This window comes from Micromys minutus (genome assembly GCF_963924665.1).
Source record: "Micromys minutus genome assembly, chromosome: 3".
NCBI classification, from domain to species: Eukaryota; Metazoa; Chordata; class Mammalia; order Rodentia; family Muridae; genus Micromys; species Micromys minutus.
The window spans coordinates 37,895,164-37,919,699 of NC_137972.1; the positions used below are offsets into that span (position 1 = coordinate 37,895,164).

General features: G+C 42.8%; 1 protein-coding gene across 2 annotated transcripts in view; it reads left to right on the forward strand.

Annotated features, from left to right (window-relative positions):
* The window catches only part of SUMF1 (sulfatase modifying factor 1), a gene marked incomplete at its 5' end in the record, with an annotated part of 80,805 nt that overhangs the window by 9,488 nt on the left and 46,781 nt on the right, over positions 1 to 24,536 (forward strand). For both annotated transcript variants that reach the window (XM_080914699.1, XM_080914698.1), the window contains 2 exons: positions 5,184 to 5,357; positions 7,901 to 7,975. In XM_080914699.1, the coding sequence (XP_080770825.1) occupies positions 5,184 to 5,357; positions 7,901 to 7,975 (249 nt within the window). The remainder of the gene's footprint in view (positions 1 to 5,183; positions 5,358 to 7,900; positions 7,976 to 24,536) is intronic.

Genomic DNA, 24,536 nt, shown 5'->3' on the forward strand with positions numbered 1-24,536 from the left:
ATGAACTTTATTCTCACAGCAAGACCTTGTCATCTATAGACTTTTTTTCTTTTTTCCACATTCTTTAATTCCTTTATGACATTTTTCTTGTTTTTTTTTTCTTTTGGGGGTGTGGTATAGCCCAGGCTGGTTTAAATTCATGATACACCTTTCCAAGTGCAGTGATAGCAGCACCAAATACAACTTTAAAAAAATGATGGCATCTAAAGACTCATTTTTAGACTATTTTAATATTTATTATTTTAAATTATTTGTATGTGTGGGTATGCGCACATGTGTGCAAGTGCCCAAAACAATATTGTGTGACATTAATCCTAGGGCGACATAAACAAACATGTATTCACCCCTGATAGAGAATTGATGACAGACCAAAGTTAAAACACCACCAGAATCCAGCTCCGGGTTACTTACAGGAGCAGAAATGACTCACAGACAGCTGCATCACCAAAACACAACAATAGGAGGCAGCTCACCAAAGCTGGGACCCTAGAGCACACTGCATACCCTGCACACGGTTCAGTAGGTTGGAGAGTGTTGGCCTGCCTCTTCCGGGCTGGTCCAGCTAGGCTGACGGTGTCTCTGAGCAGGGCTCACTGCTTAACTATGCTAGGGAGAGAGGGCCTTTGTGAATCTGGTCAGTTTCAGAGATTTCCATCAATGTTTTTATGTCTTTCTTGCTCAGTGAACATCCCTGAGGGAAGCAGTGCCTCATCTCCCTTACAGCACCCTGTTGTTTTACTTCTCTGCAAGTATCCTGTATTTTAAGGAACTTCCTTCCAAGGTGGAAGGTTTTAGCCTAGCCAGAAAGTGCTATTCAACAGGAGGCCAGAGGGGCTATTGGATCCCTTCAGGCTGGTGTTACTGGTTATGAGCCACTTGATGTGGGTGCTGCGAACTGAATTCTGGTCCTCTAGAAGTATGTGCTCTTAACCACAGCGCCACCTTTCTAGCTCCATTGTGAAGCTATTATTGAAACTTCCATTTGAAATGTTAAGTTTTTCTACTTCTTTTCAGAGCTGTTTTTTTTTTTTTTTTTTTTTTAATTCCACTTTTTTCCTAAGGACAGTAGACTCTGTCTCCAGTGTATCAGAGAATATCAAGAATAATGGGCACATCCAGTTCTGTTCCTGAGCCAAGGGTTCACGATGACACAGCCGTGCAGCTCATGGCTGAGACTGTCTTACAAATGAAGTGGACTTTTGGTCTTTTTACTTATGAATAATTCTAGTAGTGACTTAGTCCTCATATTCCTGATCTTATACATTTAGTCAGTGAAGATCATTTGTACTTTGACTGTGGCTCTTGTGCCACTTGGTAGGCTGGAAGTTTTAAAATGAAAAGTTTGTTTTGGGTCTATAAGGTGCCTAAGGTACTGAAAAGGAGAAAATATGTAACTGAAGAGGCTATGAAGGTAGGTTAGATGGTAAAGTGCTTGCCCTCTGAACTGTCTTCATAGCCTGCATACATGAGCAAGGACCACAATTTGTTCCCCATTGCCTGGGTGTGGGGACTTGTGACTGGCTGTGGTGACCTGTCTTTTAATTCCAGTACTGGGAAGAAACAGACAGGAAGATACCTGAGGCCAGGGTAGCCTAACTGATGATCTGTAGATTAAAGAAAGATCCTATCTTCATGGAATTGAATTGTGATCCCGAAGATGTGGGTTTTTTTTTTTTTTTTTTTTTTTTTTTTGGCCCTACAAGCACATCTACATGTGTGTGCTCACATGTATGCACAAACATGCAAATACATAAATAAAGCATTAAGAGGAAACTGTAACTAATGTACTTTGTGTGTGTGTGTGTGTGTGTGTGTGTGAGAGAGAGAGAGAGAGAGAGAGAGAGAGAGAGAGAGAGAGAGAGGAGAGAAAGAGAGGAGAGAAGAAAGGAGAGAAGAGATATCCATCAGAGGAAGCAAAATGAAATCTCTAATACAGCTAAGGGAAGGAAGGATGTATGGCAGGAGAGGCCCCAGAAGGGATGATTCTTGAACAAGGACATAATTTTCAAAGAGACAAAATTCAGCCAAATGCAAGTACAAGGTGCTTATAGATTCTGATGTTTTGATACTGCATGCCAAACTATGATAGACATTCCCATATAATTTTAAATGGGAGAGTAGATTTGATCAGGTTCAGACTTGGGTTTGTTGATTAATTAGTTTATTTAGGTATTTACTTTACTATGTAGCTCTGGCCATTCTGAAACTTGCTATGTAGATCTGGCTGGTCTTAAATTTATAAAGAGATCTGCTTCCCAACTGCCTCTTTAGTGCTGGGATTCAAAGCATGGATGATCGTGCTTGGCTATTTTGTATTTTTTGAAGTAGATGTTATATTTACATGGTTTGTTCTAAATTTTTTTTAAAGGTGTAGAGTGAGAAAAAGGATTACTCTCTTATACTTTTCACCCCCAAGCAAAGGGAAGGGAATCTTACAGTCTGTAGTCCTGCAATCACTTTTACTTAACTTCTTCTCACAGACTGGGCAACATCACATCCTCTGTGTGTATCCTGCCTTCCTTCCATCATTCTATCTTAGTGAGACTGCCCCATGACATCTTATTAAAAATTCCCTTTTCTCCTTCTTATGACCGTTTTGTTTTCGGTTTTTTTTTTTTTTTTTTTTTTTTTTTTTTTTTTTTTATGGCCTACTATTTGCTTCATCAATCCACTACTGATACTTTAGTTTGTTTCCTATCCTTCTCTGCAACAGATCTGTGGTGCTGTGTTGGATACAGAATATGGATACTTTTAGTATTCTGGGACCTACATCCTTGAGAAGTGAATGGCTGGGAGGAATAAATGGGTGTCAGGAATGAGGAAAGGTGAATGGGTGAAGCTGGAGCCAGGGAGACCACGAGTAAGGGTACCTGAGAGGGAGATCCAAGGAAGAGAAGGATGTAGGAGAGCCAGTGAGGCTAGAGACCCATGGATTCTGGGGTTTGGGGGTAGAGGGAGTCAAGGTCTATTCTTGGAGCAGGAGACATTGGACAAATATATTTGATACAAATCAGCTGAAAAATCACACCACTGAGAAGGCTCAGTGGTTAAGACCACTTGCTGCTGTTGCAGAGGACCCAGGTTCAACTCCAAGCTGCCACACGAACAGTCCAGTTTCAGAGGTTGTACTATCCTCTTCTGGCCTTGGCACTGGATGCATGTGCTGTGGTGAGCAGACATATGTGCAGGCAAAACACTATTTTAAAAAACAGCCCCACTGTGATTGGAAAATACATGCACACAATTGATGTAAGCTCTGGCAAAGGGACTCTGTAGAAATAGAAGACTGGGCAAGTAGTCCTTCAGTCCCCAACTCCTATATCTGTCTGTTCTGACTTTTCTATGCTTATTGCAACTCCCTCCCCCAGCTAATTACATCTTTGATTTTATTTTCTCTTTCTTTGGTTGGAACTCTTGTTTCTAGGTCAAAGACTTGACAGTTCACAAAATCTGAGAGGCCTGTACATTGACTTTTTTCTCCTCATGATTTTAAAGCTATACTTTATGTCTATAGTGTCTGACAGATGGCATAGTTGAAAGCCTATTGTAATAAAGAGATAATCCATACTCTTGTGAAGTATATAACTCAGTGATTTTATTTTTTAGTGAAATGAAAACCATTATTGCTTTCTAATTCCAGAATATTTCAGTGTCTCTGGATGATACACAATTTCCATTAAGCTGCGATTTCCCATTCCTGATATCTCATAGCCTCTGGCTACTACAGACCTAATGTTTTTTTTTTTTTTTTCATTAATTTTTTTTAGTTATTCACTTTATATTATAATCGATGCCCCCTTCCCTCCAAGTTCTCTCCTTACACACCTTCTTCCCCCAGTCCCCCTCTGGATACCCTCCCCCCCTGGCACATCAAGTTACTGCAGGATGAGGTACATCTCCCATGGAGGCCAGACAAGACAATCAATTAGGGGAACAGGATCCACAGACAGGCAATAGAGTGAGGGACAGCCCCTGTTTCAGTTGTTGGGGGACCTGCATGAAAACCAAGCTGCACATATGCTGCATATGTGTGGGTGACTTGTCCACCCATGCTTGCTCTTTAGTTGGTGATTCAGTCTCTGAGAGCCCACAAAGGTCCAGGTTAGTTGCCCCGGTTGCTGACTCCTTGCATTGTCCTGTTTTGAGTATTTTGTTATTTTAAAAATTTCATGTATGTGTGTGTTGTGCATGCCTATGTATTCATGTTTGCATCTGTGTGAGCGCATGTTCACATTGTATGTAGGCCAGAGGCTGGTGTTGAGCACTCTCCTCAGTTGCTCTTCTACCTTGTTGATCGGTGTGGAGGACTGTCATCAAAGCCGGGGTCTCTGATATGTCTAGTCTTAGTAGCAGGCATTCCTGAGGATGCCCCCTCCTGAGCCTGGAATAGCAGGTGGGCTGCCCTGCTACCACCACCTGTAACTCCAGCTCCAGGGGATCCAGCACCCCTGGTCCTCACAGGAATCCCACACATGAGCATACATGCACAGAAACCGTGACACAGACACATACATAAAAAGAGAGACAAGTCTTTGCAAAGAGTCCAGTTTCCCCTCAGTACCATAGTTCACTATTGCAATTTTCCTGGAACTGTGTCCTTTGTATGTCCAGATCTGTTGTGAGGTTCAGCCCGTTTTTCTCTGACTTGTGATTCACTGTCATTGATGTGAGGAGTGATTTTGCAAGTGTGTGATGTAGTTTGTATGTATGGGTGCACTTATAAATACATGCAGTTAGGTACTGGGGTTTTGTGGAGGCCAGAGGTTGCCATTAGCCGTCTTCCTCAATTGCTATTCCATTTTATTTTATTATTTTATTTTTTGAGGAGCATCTTTCACTGAACCTTGAGATCATTGATTCAGGCAGTCTTGCTGGCTATTGAGCCCTTGAAATCCTCCTGTTTCTGACCCTGCATTCTCACCACTACTGGGGTTACAGATCTGAGCCACCACACCTCGCCTTTATGTGGCAGCTAAGGAGCCACACTCAGGCCCCTATGTTTGTGCAGCAAGCACTATACTGTTGTGCCATCTCTCACGACCTTGATTTTATTAGTTTTGCAGAGATTTCTTTGCTGGGGGTTTTAAGCGGTGGATGCTTGATATGTGCTAAGAGCTTTGTGGCCTACACAGATGTACTTTGCTTTTGATGCATGATGACCCATGTTTCCCCTTTCGCTGCAGATGGTTCTCATCCCTGCGGGAGTATTTACAATGGGCACTGATGATCCTCAGATCAAGCAGGATGGAGAAGCCCCTGCCAGGAGAGTCACTGTTGATGCCTTTTACATGGATGCCTATGAAGTCAGCAATGCTGATTTTGAGAAGTTCGTGAACTCAACTGGCTATTTGACCGAGGTAATAAGCTTGGGGATGGGAAGGGGAACTGGCTGTTTTCCAGAACACTCAGGAAGGGTTTAACAGCTGCAAACACCGAACACTTACTTTGTGCCCAGCACTGTGACGAATACTTCCTTTCTTTCATCTAATCTCTCCCAGCAGCTCTATGATGTAACAAGCTGAGAGTCAATACTGATACGACCTAACATGCTACCGGTCAGTGACTGTAAGCAGTGTAGACAGCCATTTTCCTAACCCTGTGCGATACTGCGTGTGTGTTTATCCATCTGAGAGGGCTGCTGCTCACTGGGCCTTCTGAGAACACAGATGGTGGGTAATTCTCAGCACACCTCAGACTGTGTGTTCCACAGCATTGCACACTTCATAAATGGTCAGCTACCTCATGAAGTGCAGCTTCTCGTTGTTGTGGCTTTATTCCAGTGTGTTGGTGACTCAGCAGCATTTTCAGTGCAAGGTGTGTGATTTGCTAGTTTATGATTGTTTCTGTGAGAATCTCAAATTTGAGATTTAGTTTCTAAATTCTGTCCCTTTTTATCTTTAAAACATTTACCCTTCTATTCAGTTTGTGAAGACCCAACTTTAAAAAAAAAAATTGGCTCCTAACAACCTCCCCCACCTTGTTTTTTTTTTTTTTTTTTTTTTTTTTTAAATTCATTTGAGAGTGAATGCCAAAGGCCGACCAGCATTTGGGTTCAGTTCTCCACTGCCTCATTTCTTTGGAATTTCCTAAAATATACCAAGTGGTTGTAAATCTTGTTTGTGGATATTTGTAGTAAGCTAAAGTCTCTATTCTTTTTATTTCATATTCTTAGCTCAATTCATAATCTAAGTTAGAGAGAGGGAGGAAAGGGAGGGAGGGTGGAGAGAGAGAGAGAGAGAGAGAGAGAGAGAGAGAGAGAGAGAGAGAGAGAGAGAGGGAGGGAGAGAGAGAGAGAGACACTAGAGACCATAGAGGCGGGGTGAGGTGTTGGATCTCCTGGATTTAGAGGTCCTGGTGGTTGTGGACTGCTGGTATTCCACTTTATTTTGTGAACAGGGTCTCTGAACCTGGGAATGCACTTGTGTCTAGACTGACAGGACAGTGAGGCAGAATCCGCCAGCTCTGATTCCCAAACTTCTAACACTGGGACCACAGATATATATAGCCACACTTGGCTTTTGTGTGGTCAATAAAGATCTGGATAGTTTGTGCTTTAACCACTAAGCCATGTCTCCAGCCCCCGAGGAATCCTAAGGAGGGAAGGCTTTACAGAGAAGAGTTCTTCTGAAAGATTAGCAAGCAGGTGAAAATAGAAGGTATCTGAGAGTGAGGATGGGAAACACTATCCATTAAAAGGACAGAGACCATACCCATGAGATACTGACAGCAGCCGCCTCTGGTTTAGCCCTACACCAGGCATGTGGTAGGTGTTTCTATGTATTCATTGAGTGACTAAGTGGCTTGGGTTGCTAGGCATCATGGTATCACCAGGAACACACGGATACTATCAGGGGTGAAGAAAACTCATCTGTAGTCATTAAAAACAGTCTGGAGGCTCTTGTGAGGCCTGATGTATAGGGATCAGGACTCTGTTACCTTTATCTGGTGAGGATAGGTTTAGAAGGGGACACTGGGGACATTCCAAGTACTGGTCTTGGTTGAAATAATGACACTGGAGGAGCTCCGTGCATTTCTCTTGATCTCATTGTGTTAGAACTACTACATTTAACGGAGGCAGTTTGTTCTGGCCTCCTTCCAGCTTCATAATTAAAATCTCTGGGGTTGCAGAGCAGCAACCTGAGTCTTATCAAGCTGCTGTGTGAGCTCAACTGGACAACCTGGGTAGCTGTTGGCCTAGTATAAGAAGTCCACCAGGCCCATGCAGAGCTTTGGGGAGCCCAGGAAGTCAGCACTTATGTTTCATGGATTTGTAAGAAGAGTGGCCTATGTTGGAGGAAAACTGGAACAGTAGAGTCACAGGAACTAAAGGACAAAAGATCCCACTTTCAGATCAGATGTCAATGAATATTTGTTATACCTCTGTCAAAAATGATTAAAATAGAAATTTCCACCCAATGCTTAGATTGGTCCCTTCACAACTGTAAACACACAGAAGGTATCAGAGAATCAGCAAGCAGTGCCCTTTATTTCTTGTAGGTAGACCCCAAAAGCAGGGCAGAGGACAAACAACTTACATGTATAGACAAACAGCTTGCATGTAGAATATCACATATACTATATAAGCCATTTCTCAGAGTTATTTAAAATATTGGGAGAAATAGGTTTCTTTCCATAGGGCATTCATCTTCTTAAAATCTAATCTTGTGCAACCTGCAGTCTTATCAGATAATCAGGTTTCACATGAAAACAGTCTCATGAGAGACATGAACCTGCTTTAAGAGGAATGTAGACACTTTAAAGTCATTTTGGGAATGCAGAGGGAAAAACCTACAGTCACCTGGATAGGAAGAATCACCATAGTAGCATTGTGAAGAAAATGGCACCCTGGAAGCCCTGACTCTAACCTTTTCTGGCTTTTTCTTTTTTACTCTTCTTATAGGCTGAGAAGTTTGGAGACTCTTTTGTCTTTGAAGGCATGTTGAGTGAGCAAGTGAAAACACATATCCACCAGGCAGTAAGTAATGTTTAAACAGGCTCTCATTTCTCTGGGGCTCATCAGAAACATAAGTACTACCTTCCTCTCCCTACTGGTGCCTAGCCAGTCTCCCACTGAAGATTTTCCTCTGAGTCACAGGTACCTTCTCTGGGCCAGGGTACCTTCTCTGGTTGAAAATGTACAGGCCCAGGACGATGTCTAGTTTGTGCTTGTGCCTTAGAGTGGAATTCAGCTCTGTACTTTTGTGTTTTACTTGCAGCCATTTTTAGAATGGAGGATTAACGAGTGCTGCAGACTTGTGTTTTCAAAGTCTTGATCTTGGCAGGGGCTGTGTGGAGCTAGACTTTCATAAGTATTCATGAATCTCTCTGTGCAAATTCAAGTCCATGGAAGGAGTACCTTAGCTGTGAATGTTCATAGCGAATGGGGGCTGGGAACTAGTCCTTAGAGGAAGAGGTGTGCCATCTTATACAGAGAAAATACAAGGGTGTGAAGTCTGTTTCTCTCACACAGAGGCTATTGGCTAGTACTGTGAGTACTGTGTGTCAGAAAGAACTTGGGATTCATGGTCAGGCGATTTATCAGGTCTGTAAATAATATCTGTTTGCATATGTCTTATGGATATGTAAAAGCAAGAGAAAGCAAGGTGACCTGGGACACTGAGCATTCTCACAGGCAGAGACTGAAGAGCAGGATACAGGAGACAGTGACAGAGTGAGAGAGAGTGGGCCTCGGACCTGCCAATTCAAATAAGACAGATGTGGGGGGCATGATAAAGAAATCTCACCTTAACCTTCCCCTTTTATACAAGTTACCTTTAAAGAATTCATGCCTAGGGACTGGAGAGATAGCTCAGTAGCTAAGAGCACTGGTTGCTCTTTAGAGTACTCAAGTTCTATTCATAAACTGACATGAAGGCTCACAGCCATCTATAACTTCAGGTCTGGGGAATCTGATGCCCTCTTCTGGTTCCTACAGGCACTGCATGCTTGTGGTGCACAGAGATACAGGCAGGCAAACACCCCACACATAATAAAATAACAAAAAGTCCTGCCTGAGCTTGATCCGAAAGTGTCAGTTTCACTATGTCCTTTTCTGGGAGCAGCAGCATCAGGAAATGAGCCTCTTTGGCTCAGGCTTTCTCTTTGTGTTCCAACTATTATAGCCCCACTTGGAGTTTGGGGAGATGGTGTAATTAAGCATTGGTCTCAAATGGTATTCTGGTGAGTCAGGCCAATTTCCTTGCTTGTTTTAGTAAATGCTTAAAAGATATGATTGAACTCCTTCTAGATTGCAGTTTTTTCATTGCCAGTTAAATAATCTGATACCTCCATCTCCACTTTTTTTTTTTTTTTTAAGCATCTGAGTTCAGCTTAGGGTAGTGGTGATGTCCCAGCCAGCACTGAGGGGGTGGCTCCTGTTTTAAGATACTGGGTTCAGATGAGGGAGTCCACCTGCGCCTGCTTCTGTAATTTGGCTTTTCCATGGAAGGCATCATGTGTCTTAGGACCACTAACCATTGGGCGTAAGGCAGACATGGAGCATTGCTTGGCTCGAAAGGTGCCCTGAGTGAAGTGTGTGTGCTGTAGCTAGGATGAGGACAAGCGCCTCTCACCTGGCCGCAGGGCTCATGTCATGCTCAAATGCTTATAATGGAAAAGCAAACCTTTTAAGGTTGTTGTGAAAAGGTTGAACAAGTCGTCTGCTGATCCGGGAGGGCTTTATGGCATTTCCCCGTTGGCCTGACTTGCCTCTACTCACTAGAACTTTTGCAACTTTCCATTTCTGTGAGTGGGTGTGACATGTCCATGAGATGAAGATGGATGATGAGACACTGGCCGATTACTGGGAGTTACAGCGCCCTCCCCGTTCATGGAGCTGCTCAAAAGAAAGGCTCATTTGAGTTCTGCCATGTCCCTAACATTTCACAGTAGTTTGCTTTGGACATTAAAAAAAAAAAAAGTAAGAGCCTTGCTGAAGCTGTAATAGTTGATAAAGAGAATGTAGTAATTGTGTTTATTTTTATGTAGTTGTCTTTAGTGTTATATTCTGTTTATACTGGTCTACACTAGTGGTCTGAATTATCTGGGCTTTTGGGGGGAGGTGTTTAATAAAACACAAATACAGAAAGCCACCTGATGTAAATGTGTTACTTAGGACATTATCCTAAGATGGAGCACACTTGTCTCCATAACCTAGATCAGGAACCCGGTTTGCTGCGCTCCAACAGTCAGTATGTGCCACACTCATCCCACCCAAGTGGGCTCCTCCTTCCGTTTCATTATAGTGTTGTCATCTAGGGCTATACCTGTCCGAGACCAACTCGAACTCCCAAGAGGATCACTCGGAACCGGAGGGAGGATTGAAAGAAAAGAGACAGGTTAGTTAAAGGTTGCAACTTGACTTTGGCCAGCTCTGAGGTTGAAACCTTGAGGCTGACTCTCCGCCTTTGTTTATTTTTCTTGCTAAAGGATTACAGTCAGTTCTAAGACAGGAACCTAGCAAGTTAACAATCAAAGATCCTTTAACCATCCTTCTGGAGGCCAGGTGGATCAGGAACAAAAGGTGATAAAAGAGGCTGCCACTGCCTAAATCTGCCTTCTTGAGCTACATTTCAAATGTAAATGTATGAACCTGGGCTTCTGTCCTAACTGAATTGCTCTGAACTTAAGATGCAAATGTGCTAAATTCTAGCCCTTAAGGGGCGCAGCACAAAAGCCAGTTTTCTGCCTATGGTCAGCTTCAAAGTGTCCAGAAAAATTAATATTTCTCCACCACCAGCTGACCAGAGGTGCCAAAACCCAGCTCTCCACATATACCCTAATGACAGTCGTGTACTTTAAAGAGATTTTTGTTGAAGGCACTGCTCATATGCTTCCCACCACATCTCCCATTACCTCCTCATTAATTTTACCTTCGAAAGAACATGGCCAGCCCGTAGACTGTCTCAGTCTGTATTTTGCTGATTGACAGCTACAGTACAGTTCACCTGTTGCCTCTGGTCTGTGTTTCCTGCATATGGTAGCTGTGCTCTAAATTATGATCAAATTTATGTTATACCTGTGTCATGAATATCACAGTGGTGTCCTCTAGTGCAGTGCTTCTGAACCTGTGGGTCTTGATCTCAGATATTTGCACTATAATTCAAAACAGTAGCAAAATCAGTTATAAAGTAGCACTGAATAATTTTATGGTTGGGGGTCACCACGACATGAGGAAGTGTGTGAGTATCGCAGCATTCAGAAGGTTCAGAGCCACTGCTCTAGCAGGAAGCAGATAATGTCTATCTCTTCATCTTTTTTTTTTTTTTTTTTTGTGTCATATCAGCTGATGGTATGCTTAGGGGCTATGTCCCTGAATTTTCTGGGATTGTAGATGATGGGAGCCTAGATATTTTTAGTTTATTGATGGGGATACTTCTATAAAGTGGTCCTTCCGCCCACGTACTGTTTTCTTAACCATCAGTACAGGTTAGACAAGAACAATGGTATATGTGTCACTGTTTACTAGCTTTAAGAAAGTTGATTAATGGGCTAGAGAATGGCTAAGTGGTTAAGAACACTGTTTGCTCTTCCAGAGAACCCAGGCTCAATTCTCAGCTCCCACACGTATGCTAACAACCATCTGTAAGTCCAGTCCAAGAGGATCTGATCCTGTTTTCTGGCCTCTGTTGATCATTGCATGCACACAGCGCACAGACATACATGGAGGTAATATGCACACCTACACACATAGAATAGACATAGAATGAAGTACTAGATCTACTTCTCACATACCACCGGTTCCTGTGATTGAATGAAAGCTCCTCTGTGTATGTGTGTGTGTGTGTGTGTGTGTGTGTGAGAGAGAGAGAGAGAGAGAGAGAGAGAGAGAGAGAGAGACAGAGAGATAGAGAGGGAGGGAGGGAGGGAGGGAGAGAGGGAGGGAGGGAGGGAGGGAGAGAGAGAGAGGGAGAGAGAGTCAGAGGCAGAGACAGAGACACACACAGGCACTAGGATAGAACTGAGGGCCTCATTACTGCTAGGTAAGCATTCTACCACTGATCTATATCACCAAGTCATGAACTTGAAAAGGCTTCCTGTGTCCAATAATAGCAAAGCGTGGCCTTCAGAAAAGATCATGATTCCCAGAAATCCATAACATAAATCCATGAATCTATTTATTTCATTTTATATATTTATTTTTTATTTTATTTTACTGATTTTTTTTCCTTTCAAGGTGTGTGTTTTCATTGAAATAAAATTTTTAAGTGTCTTTACCTTTCTTACTTTTTACAAGATTCCACTACGCATGGTATTCAAACCTACCATAGTCAGTGTTGTAGTTTTCTAGCTCCTGTTGCCCTGGTGTAGGAATATAAAGAAAGGGAAGGTACTTTTCTTTTATTTATAACTTTTGTTTTTTTTATTTTGGCATATTAGCATACATTGTGATCTCTGCCATTAGGAAATTGAGTCAGGAGCATTAGATCAGTGCTAATTTGGGCTACATAATAAATTCAAGACTGTCCTTGGTTGCATAAAACCCCACTTTAAACAAACAAACACACAAACAAACAAACAAACAAACAAATAAATAGAAGACAACCCAAAACAAAATCTCCTTTAAAGATAGTAATAATTTCTAGGGAGTTGTAAGAGAGGGTGTGTTCTCACTGAGTTTCCTATGGTGATATTGTTGGGATTCTGTAAACCCCACCTCTCAGTTACCTAGCAACAGCCAGGTATACCCCACCCCTCAATTACCCAGCAGTGGCCAGGTATGCTCCGCCCCAGTGACCTGACACTATAAAAGGAGCTGCTTGACCCCTCCTCTCTCTCTCTTGGCCTCTCTTGCCCTTGTGCTCTTGCAGCCTCCCTCTTCCCTTCCCTTCCCCCTCTGTCCCACGTGCTCATGGCCGGCCTCTACTCCTCTACTCCTCTACTTCTCTCTCTCTGCCTCTACCACCCTCTTAACTCTCCCATGACCTGAATAAACTCTATTCCTTACTATACTGTTGTGTGGCTGGTCCCTCAGGGAAGGGATTCCCAACATGGACCCCTCAGAGGCATCTCCCCTGCCCTCAGGCCTCGCCGCACCTCCATGGGCCATATGCCCCCCACTCTCTTCATCCTTCCCCTAACATTGGTGCCGTGACTCGGATCGTTATCCTTTCACAACATTGGTACCCTGTGACTTTTCCTTTCATTGGTGCCCCGTCATCTTTTCCTTACAGATATTATCCTGTTTAACTTGTTCAGTTCACACACAGCTAGAGATAGCAGGTTATACAACCTCTGTCTCTTTGTCTGATTTCATAGTTCTATGAGTATTCATTTCTGCATATATGTATTTAGTTCTATATAACTCTGATGCAACCATAGGTATATGTAACCTGTGTTTTCAAAAAGTTCTTACAATTCATGGACTTAAACGTGTCGTGGATTTCGTTCACTTGGAGTCATGATCTTTTTTGAAAGCCACACACATTGCTATTTTTGAGCACAGGATGATGCCTTATCAAATTTGTGTAGGTCCTGTTATGTTCCCTCCTGCTTCCAACAGTTGCACTGAGATGTAGTTTATGTAGTGTATGATTCACCTTTTTAAGTGTATGATTCAGTGTTGGATTGGTATCGGTTAGAGTTGTTGTCTTCACGGGCCCATAAAGGAACTTTGTTCTTTGTAAGTCATTCCTCCCCTTTGTTCCGGGTCCTCAACTGAGCCTAGGAGTCCTTTGTGGCTTCTTTGCTTTTTCTGATGGTACTGTGTGCCCGACTGCAGACTAGTGCTATTCTTTGCCCTAAGAAGCCGTGGCTTTTATGTTAGTTTCTTTTTATGGCTGTGATTGAATGTCCAAACACAAAGCAAGTGGAGGGGTACTTTATTCTGTCCTAAAGTTTCAGAGGAAAGAGTCCACTATGGCATGGCGACAGGAGCAGGAAGCTGACTTACTGCAGTGCGTCCGCACTCAGGAAGCAGAGAGAAGATAAGTGGGGCCAGGCTCCAAACCTCAGTGTGCCCCATGCACTTCTTCCAGCCTCCACCTTCTAAAGGTTCAGTAACCTCCCAGGGAGCACGGCCAGCTGGGGACCACGTGATCAAACGATGAGGCTGGAAGAATGCTCTCTGGTTTCTGGGTCTCTCTGCAGTGCCTCTTCTGTGGGCAGAGCTTAGAGAAGCTATGCCACATCCATTCACGAACTTTTAGCTTAGCCTGTTCTGTATTACATCCCTTCCTTTATTTCTACTCCAAGAATCCCATTTCTAAGGACAGGCAGAGGTGAACACCCTGCAGCTACTCAGGACGTCATCCAAAGATCACACACGGCAGTGCCAAATCTTAGGTGTATACCCAAAAGATGCTCCATAACACCCCAGGGACACTGGCAGCTTAACTCATCCTGAAACCGAAAATAATCCAGATGGCCTAGAACTGCCTTGAACTGAAGGGGTTGAGGAAGAAATGTGGTTCATTTATACAATGGAATACTACTCAGCTGTTGGAACAAAGACATCATAAAGTTTGCAGGCAAATGGATGAAACTAGAAAATATCATCCCGAGTGAGGTTGTCTAGACCCAAGAAGACATGCATGGTATATACTACTACTAAGGGGATATTAGCCATAAAGTACAGAAGACCTGGGAAACAACCCACACACCCAAAGAAGCTAAATAACAAGGAGGCCCAAGAGACTATGCTTGAATTTCACTCAGAACAGAAAATAAACATCGCTGGAGTTGGATGGAGGAAGAGAACTGGATGGGAGAGGGGAGAGGGAGGGGAACTGTGTGTGTGTGTGTGTGTGTGTGTGTGTGTGTGTGTGTGATATAGGGAGAGCAGGGGTGGAATGAGAGGGTTGGGGACTTTGAATAGAAGTTGGCCTGAGGGAGCGGCATCTATAGGATGAAGTGCCATACACTTGGATGGGAGTAGCTCCAGGGAGTCTATGAGGGTGACACTAGCTGAGGATCCTAGTAGTGGGGGACATGGAGTCTTAAATGCCCACCTTCTGTAGCCAGACAGGGCTCCCACTGAAGGGATAGTGACACCAACGCACCCACAAAACACTCCATCTAAAATTTACTGTTTTTTGTGCCTTTACTGCCCTCTTGGAGCCTAATTTGTAAGCTTTTCAGGGTGGAGGTCAAACCTAGAGTCTTATACATGATAAGCAAACACTCTACCACAGCGGTCTATGTTCTGACTATGTGTATTACTTATTCCTTGAATTCCCTTTGCCTTTCTTTTCCCCTAAGTTAATAATTTTATTCATTTTGTCTTTTGGGTTTCTGAAGTAATATTGGTAAAGTGATTTTTTTTCTTTAATTTCCACTTTATTGACTTTGGCACATATGTGTGATTATGAATTATAACTTAGACTTTTGCCTATAATTTATGACTACCTCATTTTGCAACAGCATGTTTTGGGTACGTGGATGTGTGTATATGTGCATATATGCATGTGTTTGGAACACTATTATTCTCTATTATTATTCCATGTTTAGACGTGGTTGTGCCAGGTTAGTTTTAACATGATAATGTAGATTTTTTAACTTACATTTCAAGTGTTATTCCCTTTCCCAGATAATGTGGAGAAGTGGTAGACTTTAAGTAGACTGTTGAGATACACTTTATCTTTTAATAGTAGGAGGTAGTTAGGTCACTGGGGACACAGCCTACTGAAAGGATTGCTGATCTTATAAGTCTTGTTATAAAAGGGTAAGCCTAGGCTGGAGAGATGGCCCACTCAGTAATATGCTTGTCTGAGAACATGAAGATGTGAATTTGATCCCCAGGCCCTATGTGAAAAAGCTGGCTTCAGTAGTACACAACTATTACCCCAGAACTGGGGAAACAGGCAGAGGATTCTTGGTGCTTGCTGGCCAGCCTGTCTAGCTGTTGGTAAGTCCCAGGGCACTTAGAAACTCTATCTGAAAAAAGATGTTAAGCAAATGGGGAAGACTCCTGACCTCTGGCCTCTGTATATACATTCATGAATAGAATCATTAGCTGTGTAAGTATTCTTTTGTTTTTCATTTATGATGATAGGGTGTTGGGTTAATTTTGAGGGGGTCCCGCATCTGCTCCACCACAGGGCTTGGGCCTCTGAGAAAGGCAGGACATGGGAAGTTTGACTGCGCTTATCCCATGTCGCTATGGGAAGCATCAGGGACACAGATCCAGGGGTGGGGGACGAACAGCTGGAGCTTGCTCAGGGCTCCCCAGGCCTTCATCGAGGCCCAGGGGCATCTGGTTCCCAGGCTCTTGGACACCCAGGTGCCACTGGGTGCCACAGAATTGCTGAGAAGTGGGGAGTGAGGGACCCTTGGGCAAGATCTAGTCCACACCAAGAGGGAAGGGGGGAACTCCAGCTGGTCCCTCAGGGGTCCTTGTCTTGTCAGCGCTTGGCTGTAGGCTTGGTTTGGTGGCAGCTGTGGCTAGGAGCTCAGGGAGGCCTTCCACTGGAGATTGGATGGCGGCTTTGTAGGCAAAGGTCTTCTCTACAGCTCCCAAAGGCAGGTCCTGTGAAAAGAGACAGTCCATAGTTTTAAGACATTTATATTGTCATGGAGGAGAGTGGATGAGTAAAACTGTACTGCAGGGTCCTGAGATCAAATACCTTCTGCAGGGAGGAGTTTCTGGGAAGAAAGGCTAATTGGCTAAGCCTGCAGGCCTTTAGGTACCTCATTATAATGAAGATCTGTCTTGAGCCTATGTGACCTGTGGTCAAGTCTTCACCTGGGGAGGGGCTTGGGGCATTTCCCTACATGACTGATGGCCACAAATCTATGAAGAGTTGTGGCTAGTGACAGGTGCCTGGTTTTTAGAGCAAATAAAGACTCCTACAGTCCTTTTCAGGATCACCAGGGTCTCAAGCCTCATCTCAACCGAGAAACAGGGTGCTTTTCACTGTCCCACAATAGGGCATGAGCTTTGTATATGGTAGACACTGAACGCACTCCCAATCCAAACTAGTTTCCTTTAAACCTTACCCAGCATCCCATATTTTGTTGTAACACTGGGGAAAGTATGCGTGCGTCTTGCACTGATTTCTGTCCTGTTTCTTCATCTGTCTTTCCTCATCTGTGTTAGACTTGAACCTGTATCATTTCCGTTGCTCATTATCAATGTCGTTTGGGTTTTAGAAGGAGTTATGTCTAGAGTAGCTTTGTAACTTTGCTCAGATCCTTCTTGCCCTTTCTCCTTGTGTTACTCTGCGTCAGCGAGCTGGTTTCTGCTTGGTTTGAGAGTCTATGCTGGAAGGACCGATGGTGGGTCAGTGTCAAGGGTATGTGGGTTGGGTTTCAGGGCTTTCACACTTACTGTGGGCTCCTCACACTCACAGGTGCCTACAGTTCCTTTCAGTTTTAGTTGATTCTCTCAAATTGTTTCTCTGTGCTTTCCAGAAATGCTTGTCAGTTATTTGAGGAATTTGTCAGTTTTTGATCCTGGAAAGTCTGGGTGCAAACGAATAATTTTAGTGGACCCTTGCTGGTGAGAAGCAACCTCAGGTGGAGTACTTGGCAGAGGGACTGCCGTGGCCACCTGCTCTGACTTCATACCTTCATCTCTATGGTCAGATATCAGTGGAGCTTCTTCTGGGGGTCCCTGGACACCATCCTTCTCCCTCATTCCAGGGTGATGTGCTCCTGTGTGTTAGGTGTTCTGTGTCTTCTGTGCTGCTCATCTTGCTTGCTGTCATAAGGGCTGCTGTAGGTATTTCATGAATGTGTGCCTTAATAGCCTTCATTCTAGAAGGTGGGGCAAATGCATTGGAGGGTCATTTTTTTGTTGTTTTTGTTTGTTCCTTTGACATAGGGTTTTTCTGTGTATCCCTGGCTGTCCTGGAACGCATTCTGTAGGCCAGGCTAGCTTCAAACTTAGAGAAGCACCTGCCTTCCAAGTGCTGGGATTAAAGGTGTGCACCATCATGCCTGACTTTGTATTGTGTTATTTACTACTGTGTCCCTAGTACAGTGACTGTCACTTAAGTAGTTAATATGTATCTGGGAGAATGAAAGCTTATCATTCAGGTGTTGTGTTAGTGCATTTAGTTCTTGGATGGGCAGGGTTCAGACCTGGTATGACCTGTTTATCTTTCAGGCTACAAAGTCAGCTCTTCTTCCGTTTGAGATGCTGGTTTGGTGATCAGGGTTGAGATGAGTTCAGAGCTCCAGAGTCATTTGGAAAGGACAGCCTAGGGCTGGATGATTGGAGGAGATAAAGTGCTTCTGTCATTTGTGCTGTATTGAAAAGAATAGTTGTTCGCTCAACTCAGGAGTCTGTGTGGCACGGGCTCAGGAAGAAAACCGTGATAACCCTGGAAGGGGAGAACTCATGCAACAGGATTACAGGACACTGTTGCTTTTCTCCAACGTGGTTAAGGACCTGATAGGATAAGGATGCACGAGGTTGGGGAGGGGGTGCTGACTGTTTAGAGCACACTTACATTTCTTTTTTTTTTAAAAGATTTATTTATTTTATGTATATGAGTACATTGTAGCTGTCTTCAGACACACCAGAAGAAAGTGGTTGTGAGCCACCATGTGGTTGCTGTGAATTGAACTCAGAACCTTTGGAAGAGCAGTAGGTGCTCTTAACCGCTGAGCCATCTCTCCAGCCCTTACATTTATTTTTAAGGCTTAGGTCTTTTAAGGCTCAACTTGGATCAAGGAAAAGAATGAGTATAGCCTCAGTACCCCAACTGAATATTGGTCTTTATATCATCAGCTCCCTTATAGAAATAAGGTAGGTTACAGAATAAAAACTCGTGCCCAGGGATATCTGGCTTTAAGAAGTCCATATGTGCCAGATGAATCCCTTTAATCCTGGTACTTGGGAGGCAGAGGTAGGTGGATCTCTTGACTTTGAAGCTAGCCTTGCCTACAGTGTGAGAGTCAGGGCTACACAGAAAAACCCTATCTCAAGAAACAACCCCCCCAAAAAAGAAAGAAATGTGTATATACAAATAAGAGTTTACAATGGGCTGCTGCACATCTGTAACCCCAGCATTCAGGAGGTAGAGGCAGGATCACAAGTTCAAAGTCAGCCTGAGCTATATAGCAGTGCCCTATTTAAAAAAACAATGGGTAGGGGATATAGCTAAGGGCAGTGCACATATACACCTTGATTAGATCTCAGGACTGTGAAAGAGCAAACTCAAGAACAAGAGTGAGAGATGATATTTCAGTGGATAGAATTTTCAAACTATCCTCCAAGCAATTTTTTTCTGTATATGCTTATTTGTATATATCTGTATAGGGTTGATGTTTGAAGCCAGAGCTGTACACACACCATACAAGTACTCTTTCATGGAGCTGCACACTCAGCCCTAATTTTGCTACTTTGTGGGGTTTTCTTTTTACCACCTGGGTTACCCTCTATCACTAGATAGGAGAGAAAGCAGGATTAGGAGGGGAAGAGAGACAGAGACAGAGAGACAGAGAGAAAGAGAGAGAGATCTGAATTTAATTTCTTTTCTTGTTTCTTCTTTGACCATGACTACTAATAAACTGTAACCAACCACCCTGTATGACCAATGACCACTAACCCCACCTATTGGGGGCCCTAGCATTTTTGTAGCCCCCGAAAAGTTTCCAGAATTTTAAATGTCACATAATCACAGAAACTATCAGCTGCTGACTGAAGTTTTTAAAGAAACCAAAATTCCAGAATTCTTCATACAGCCCTCCACATGGAGGTAATTTCTGTGTTGTCGTCATAGTTACTTTTCTACTGCTGTGGTAAGACACTGTGACTGATGCTACTTAAAAAAGAGAGTTTATTGGGGCGTATAGTTTCAGAGGGTGAGTTCATGATCTTCATGATGGGGAGCAGGGTGGCTGGGCGGCAGGTGGGCAGGGCCCTGGAGCAGTAACTGAGATGTTACTTTAGGAGGCAGAGAGCTGGAAATGGAGTTGGCTTTTGAAACCTCAAAGGCCTCTTTCTTCTCCAAGCTCCTCCCACCAGGCCACATCTCCCCATCTGTTCTAAATAGTTCCACAAACCAGGGACTAAGCTTTCAAGTATATTCACCCAGGAGCTCATTCTCACTCAAACCATGGCATGCTGGCATGTATAAGTGACTTAGTCTACTTGCTGGATGTGCATGTGATACAGTCTTTTGCTGAGTACTGTCACATTGTTTAAAGGTGGGACATGCTCTCACCTATTTGTATCCCTTGTCAAAGTTAAAGGTTTTTTAAAGTACCTTTTTAAAAAAATTCTTTTAAGCAATTACTCAAATCAGTACCGCTCCCTGTGTCTGTCTACATCTCAACTGAAGATGAGTAAAATCAGTCAAGCATCAGCTACTGTTGGGTGCATGTATTCTTTGAGCTGTTCTTACAGATTGCCTCTAATGCTGAACCCTACAAGGGTTTCTATTCTTCCTGTGAAGACCTGAAATGTGATGTGTGCTAACTGTGAGTATAATGTTCCAGTGTGGCAAATTTCAGTAAGAACTAAGCAAACATTTTTTAGTTGCACCCTTTATTTCATAAGTACTTGTGTCCTGTTTGAAAAGGCAAGTGTTCTTCTCTTGCATGCAGTCTATGAAGTCATCAAGGTACCTGATTTAGGATTAATCAGAATTCCTACTTCCTATTGTGATGATGCCTTTGTTTCCACCCGTTATAAGAACCTCGTTCTGATGTTCATTATGTGTACAGGTTGTTGAAGCCAGAGACATTTCAGTCACTGTTATCTCCGTTCAATCCAGTTCCTCCAGTGTTTAGATTCTCCTTCAGGTTTATTTATACTCTGTGAGTTTGAGTAGGTCTGTAATTGCTCATTGTTCACTGGTACCAGTTGAAAAAGTCTCCCTGTCTGTTTTTGTAAGGATCGCTGTCATGTTTATACTGCATCTCAAGAAACCTCTGTTTTTTTAATCTGCTCATCTAATTGCATTTAATTTTTGAGAAAGCAGTTGTAAAATTGTGAGCTTGACATCTTTAGACGTGAATATGCATAATTACACAGTATTGTATCTTCCATGTGCATTTTATTCTGGGCTGTGTGTGCATAAGAAGCGTCACTTACCACCCTTGGCAAGAATAGAGGTACTTTTGCTTTTTTTCCTTTCCCCTTTTTCAAGTTCTTACTACAGTTCTGGCAGGTCTTATGAGAAAGGTGGAAACCATGTCTTTGCTCTCTGAAGTCCATTTCTCAAGAGGCCATGAGACGCACACGAGTTCTGTTCACATTGCCATTGGTCGATGGCAGGCTGGCACAGCTGTTTCCACTTAAACCCAAGGCAGTTGCTATGGAAATGGCTGAGTAGAAATAGGTCATGTTTAAAGTCCTTTCCCTCAAATATAAAGCAGTGCTATAACTTCAGGTTGTCTTGGTTGAGCAGCAAACGTGTAGGTGGGCAACTACAGCCAGCAGACTTTCTTGTTTTAGGATGATGTGGTTTCTATGTTTTTATGCCAGCCTGTCTAACACTGCAGCTTCTCAGTAAACAAAACATCCAGTAAAGACCAGTGTTAGGGGTAGGTTCATTTGCAGTGTGATTCTGGGTAACTCCCAAAGTGTTTTGTTCATAAAGTTTTTATTTATTTATTTATTTATTTATTTATTTATTTATTTATTTATTTATTCATTCATTCATTCATTCATTCATTCATTCTATGGTAGAATAGCTTATTTTCAAGACAGAGCTAGAAGTTCAAGGAAAAGTTTTTAAAACATTAAATTAATAACCCTGACATTTGGAACTGGAGACTGGGACTTCTGTTTAAGAGGACTGGTTTGTCTTCCAGTGGACCCAGATTCCAGTACCCACATGTAAGCTTATAATTATCTGTAACACCAGTCTCAAGAATCTGATGTCTTCTTCTGCCTCCACAGACACACATGTAGTGCACAGACTATATACACATTTAAAAAATCTTAAAACCAACAACAACTGACATTTGCAAGAAGGTATCTGGTGACATTGGATGGAGTACGCCATGAATTTAGTCAGAAAATATTCTGACTGGTCCAGAGCAAGTTGGCCAGGATGAACAAGGACATGCCTGATCTCATCACAGTTATTATGGGGTGAATTTAATTTCTTGTGTCGTTTGGGGACTTTGTGCATCTGACCATCACAGTGGAGACCACAGTCAGTCTGGCACTCTGTATGTTATTGCTGTCCTTATGTGTGCTGCGGCGTTGTCTAATTGGGAGGGTATCTTCCTGCTCACCCCCCCCCCATAGTGCATCTTGCTGTGGAGGAACAGGCTGCCTTGTGTGCAGATGGTTCTCGAAGCAAGACTGTGATGAAAGACTGCCATTACATACTCTTCTTGAGAATTCCTTGATGTGTCACATGCTGTTCCTTGACTCATACCCCTTGGGCATTTCCACAGTCTGTCCATATTTTGGAAGGGTGATCAGATGGGTGGATGAGGGCACAGACTGACTGAAGAGCTGTTGATGGTAGGTTTTTACTAATTGAAATATGTGCTCTATGAAAGCTTATAGACATTTTGTAATGTGCAGTAACATGAATAATGTTAGGAAAACTGGTAACTAACATGGGTTATTCTGACTCCTATGTATTTTGTCATGTAATCCTCATGACAACACTAGGAAACAGCGATTTTGAAAAACACTTTTTATTGATTTTCTTTTTGTGAGTTTCACATCATGCACCCCTAAATCTCTCCTCTCCCAGTCCTTCTATATCTGCCCTCTGTTCTTGCAACTTCCCAGTCAAAAGGAAAAAAAGAAAAAACATTAAAAATTAAAAAAAAAAAACCATACAAAAATGTTCCCAACTCCTCAAAAAAAAAAAAAAAAATCTCACTGTGGAAGCTGTAGTGTGTTAATGGTGCATTACACATTATACTCTTTTGCTTTAACAGATTTACTTGCAAATGTTTACTGCAGTGAGTCATTGGTCTGGTTCAAGGTCTCTGGCTTCTGCTACATCAATACTGGATCCTCACATAGACTCATCTTGGATATCCTGTTTTTGCTTTGTGTCATGGAGATCCTGCACCTTTGGTTCTGTAGGAATGGCTTCCTCACACCTTCTAGCAGCTCATAGATGGGATATATGTTGGGGTGGACAACTCAAAGCCCTGGATTTGGGCCTATGTGGTAGCTAAGTTGGTCAGCCTGCTAGCTCTCCAGTGCCTAAGCCACTGGGACCAGTTCTCTTGAGCTACCAGGTGAGTGGCTAGACAGCTGGTGAGGGGTGAACATGGAATTTTTATGTCTACTTCAGCAGTGAGTAAACAGGGGTCTGGAGAGTCTAGAGAGCCTAAGATCTTACATCTTGCAGTATGTCAGCTGCTTCTATTGCTGTGCCAATGTGAAGTGTGTGTTAACATTTAAAATGACTAATGGGTTTTCCTGGTTGTCACTATAGCAGATGATTTGCTCTTTGGAGGAACATGTGGCAATGTTTAGATTCATTGTTGTATGCCATGGTTGAGATACAACTGGGGTCTAGTGGGTAGAGATTAGAAATGCTGCTACACATTCTACCTTATATCACGTAGGAGGCCCTAACCAAGACAGAATTACATGGCCTAGGGAGTGTCCAGAGTGCTGAGGCTGATAAAACCCGTTTTGTGATGCATGCTCATTTGACTCTTGGTCGTTAACCCTTGCTAAGTGTATATTCTCAGGAATTTTTAGAATTACTTCTAGCAATACTAACATTCATTATTAGGCAAATATTTTATTGGAAACAAAGATCTATACTCTACGTGATATATTTCCATGTTAAAGTAGGCTTTGCTAACTACCTGTAGGACAGCTGGGTAATTCTGTAATTTTTATTTAGTGTTTCTGTAGTCTGTAGGCATCCTTGCATTTCTTGCTGTGCTCTGTAGTGTACATATGTCTCTGTGTTCAGATCTCGCTGTTTGAACTAAACAGGAGTCTGTGGCCTGTGGTTCCAGTGTCCAACCCTGTATGATGAGTTCTTTTGTTTCTTGGTAGACAAGAGTGAAACTGATTCCCGTGTAGCTCTGTGACCTTAAAACGTGTTATCCAGTGGTTTGTTTTGGGTGGCATGCTAGAGTTAATGTGACATTGCAGAAAGCAAAACAGTTAAAAGCAGAGGAGTGGGAAGGGAAGTCAGGAGCCTTGGCTGGGTATGTGTGAGGAGGTATGGGGTACAAGGGTACATTTTGGAGACATTTTAGAAAGAAAGTGAGGTGGCTAGGTTTACACTTTGTACTTTATTTTTGAATGAACGAATTAATCATTATATGCAAAATAAATGTAAAAACCTATTGATATACCATCCTAAATGGCACTCTAGTAATTTCTGGTTACAGTAGTAGACCAACACCGACACCAGCCTGAGACATTTTTTTTCCACATTAGGCACCTTCACCTGGGAAGCCAGATCCTTGAGAAAAGAATTTCAGGAGGAGCCAAGTGTAGTGGAGTTAGTGAGCTCAGTAAGTATTAGACAGTAAGTCTCTGGGAAAAGGACAGTACACAACACCAAGACGTGGGTGCAGGGTGTTCGACAGTCATGCCTGGCTCTACTCTACGTGTGGATGGTCCTCTGCCTTTCTAAGTTACACTCCTCAACAGAAGTCATTTGTAACAGTTTAAAGAGTAAGCAAAACTCAAATTGAAG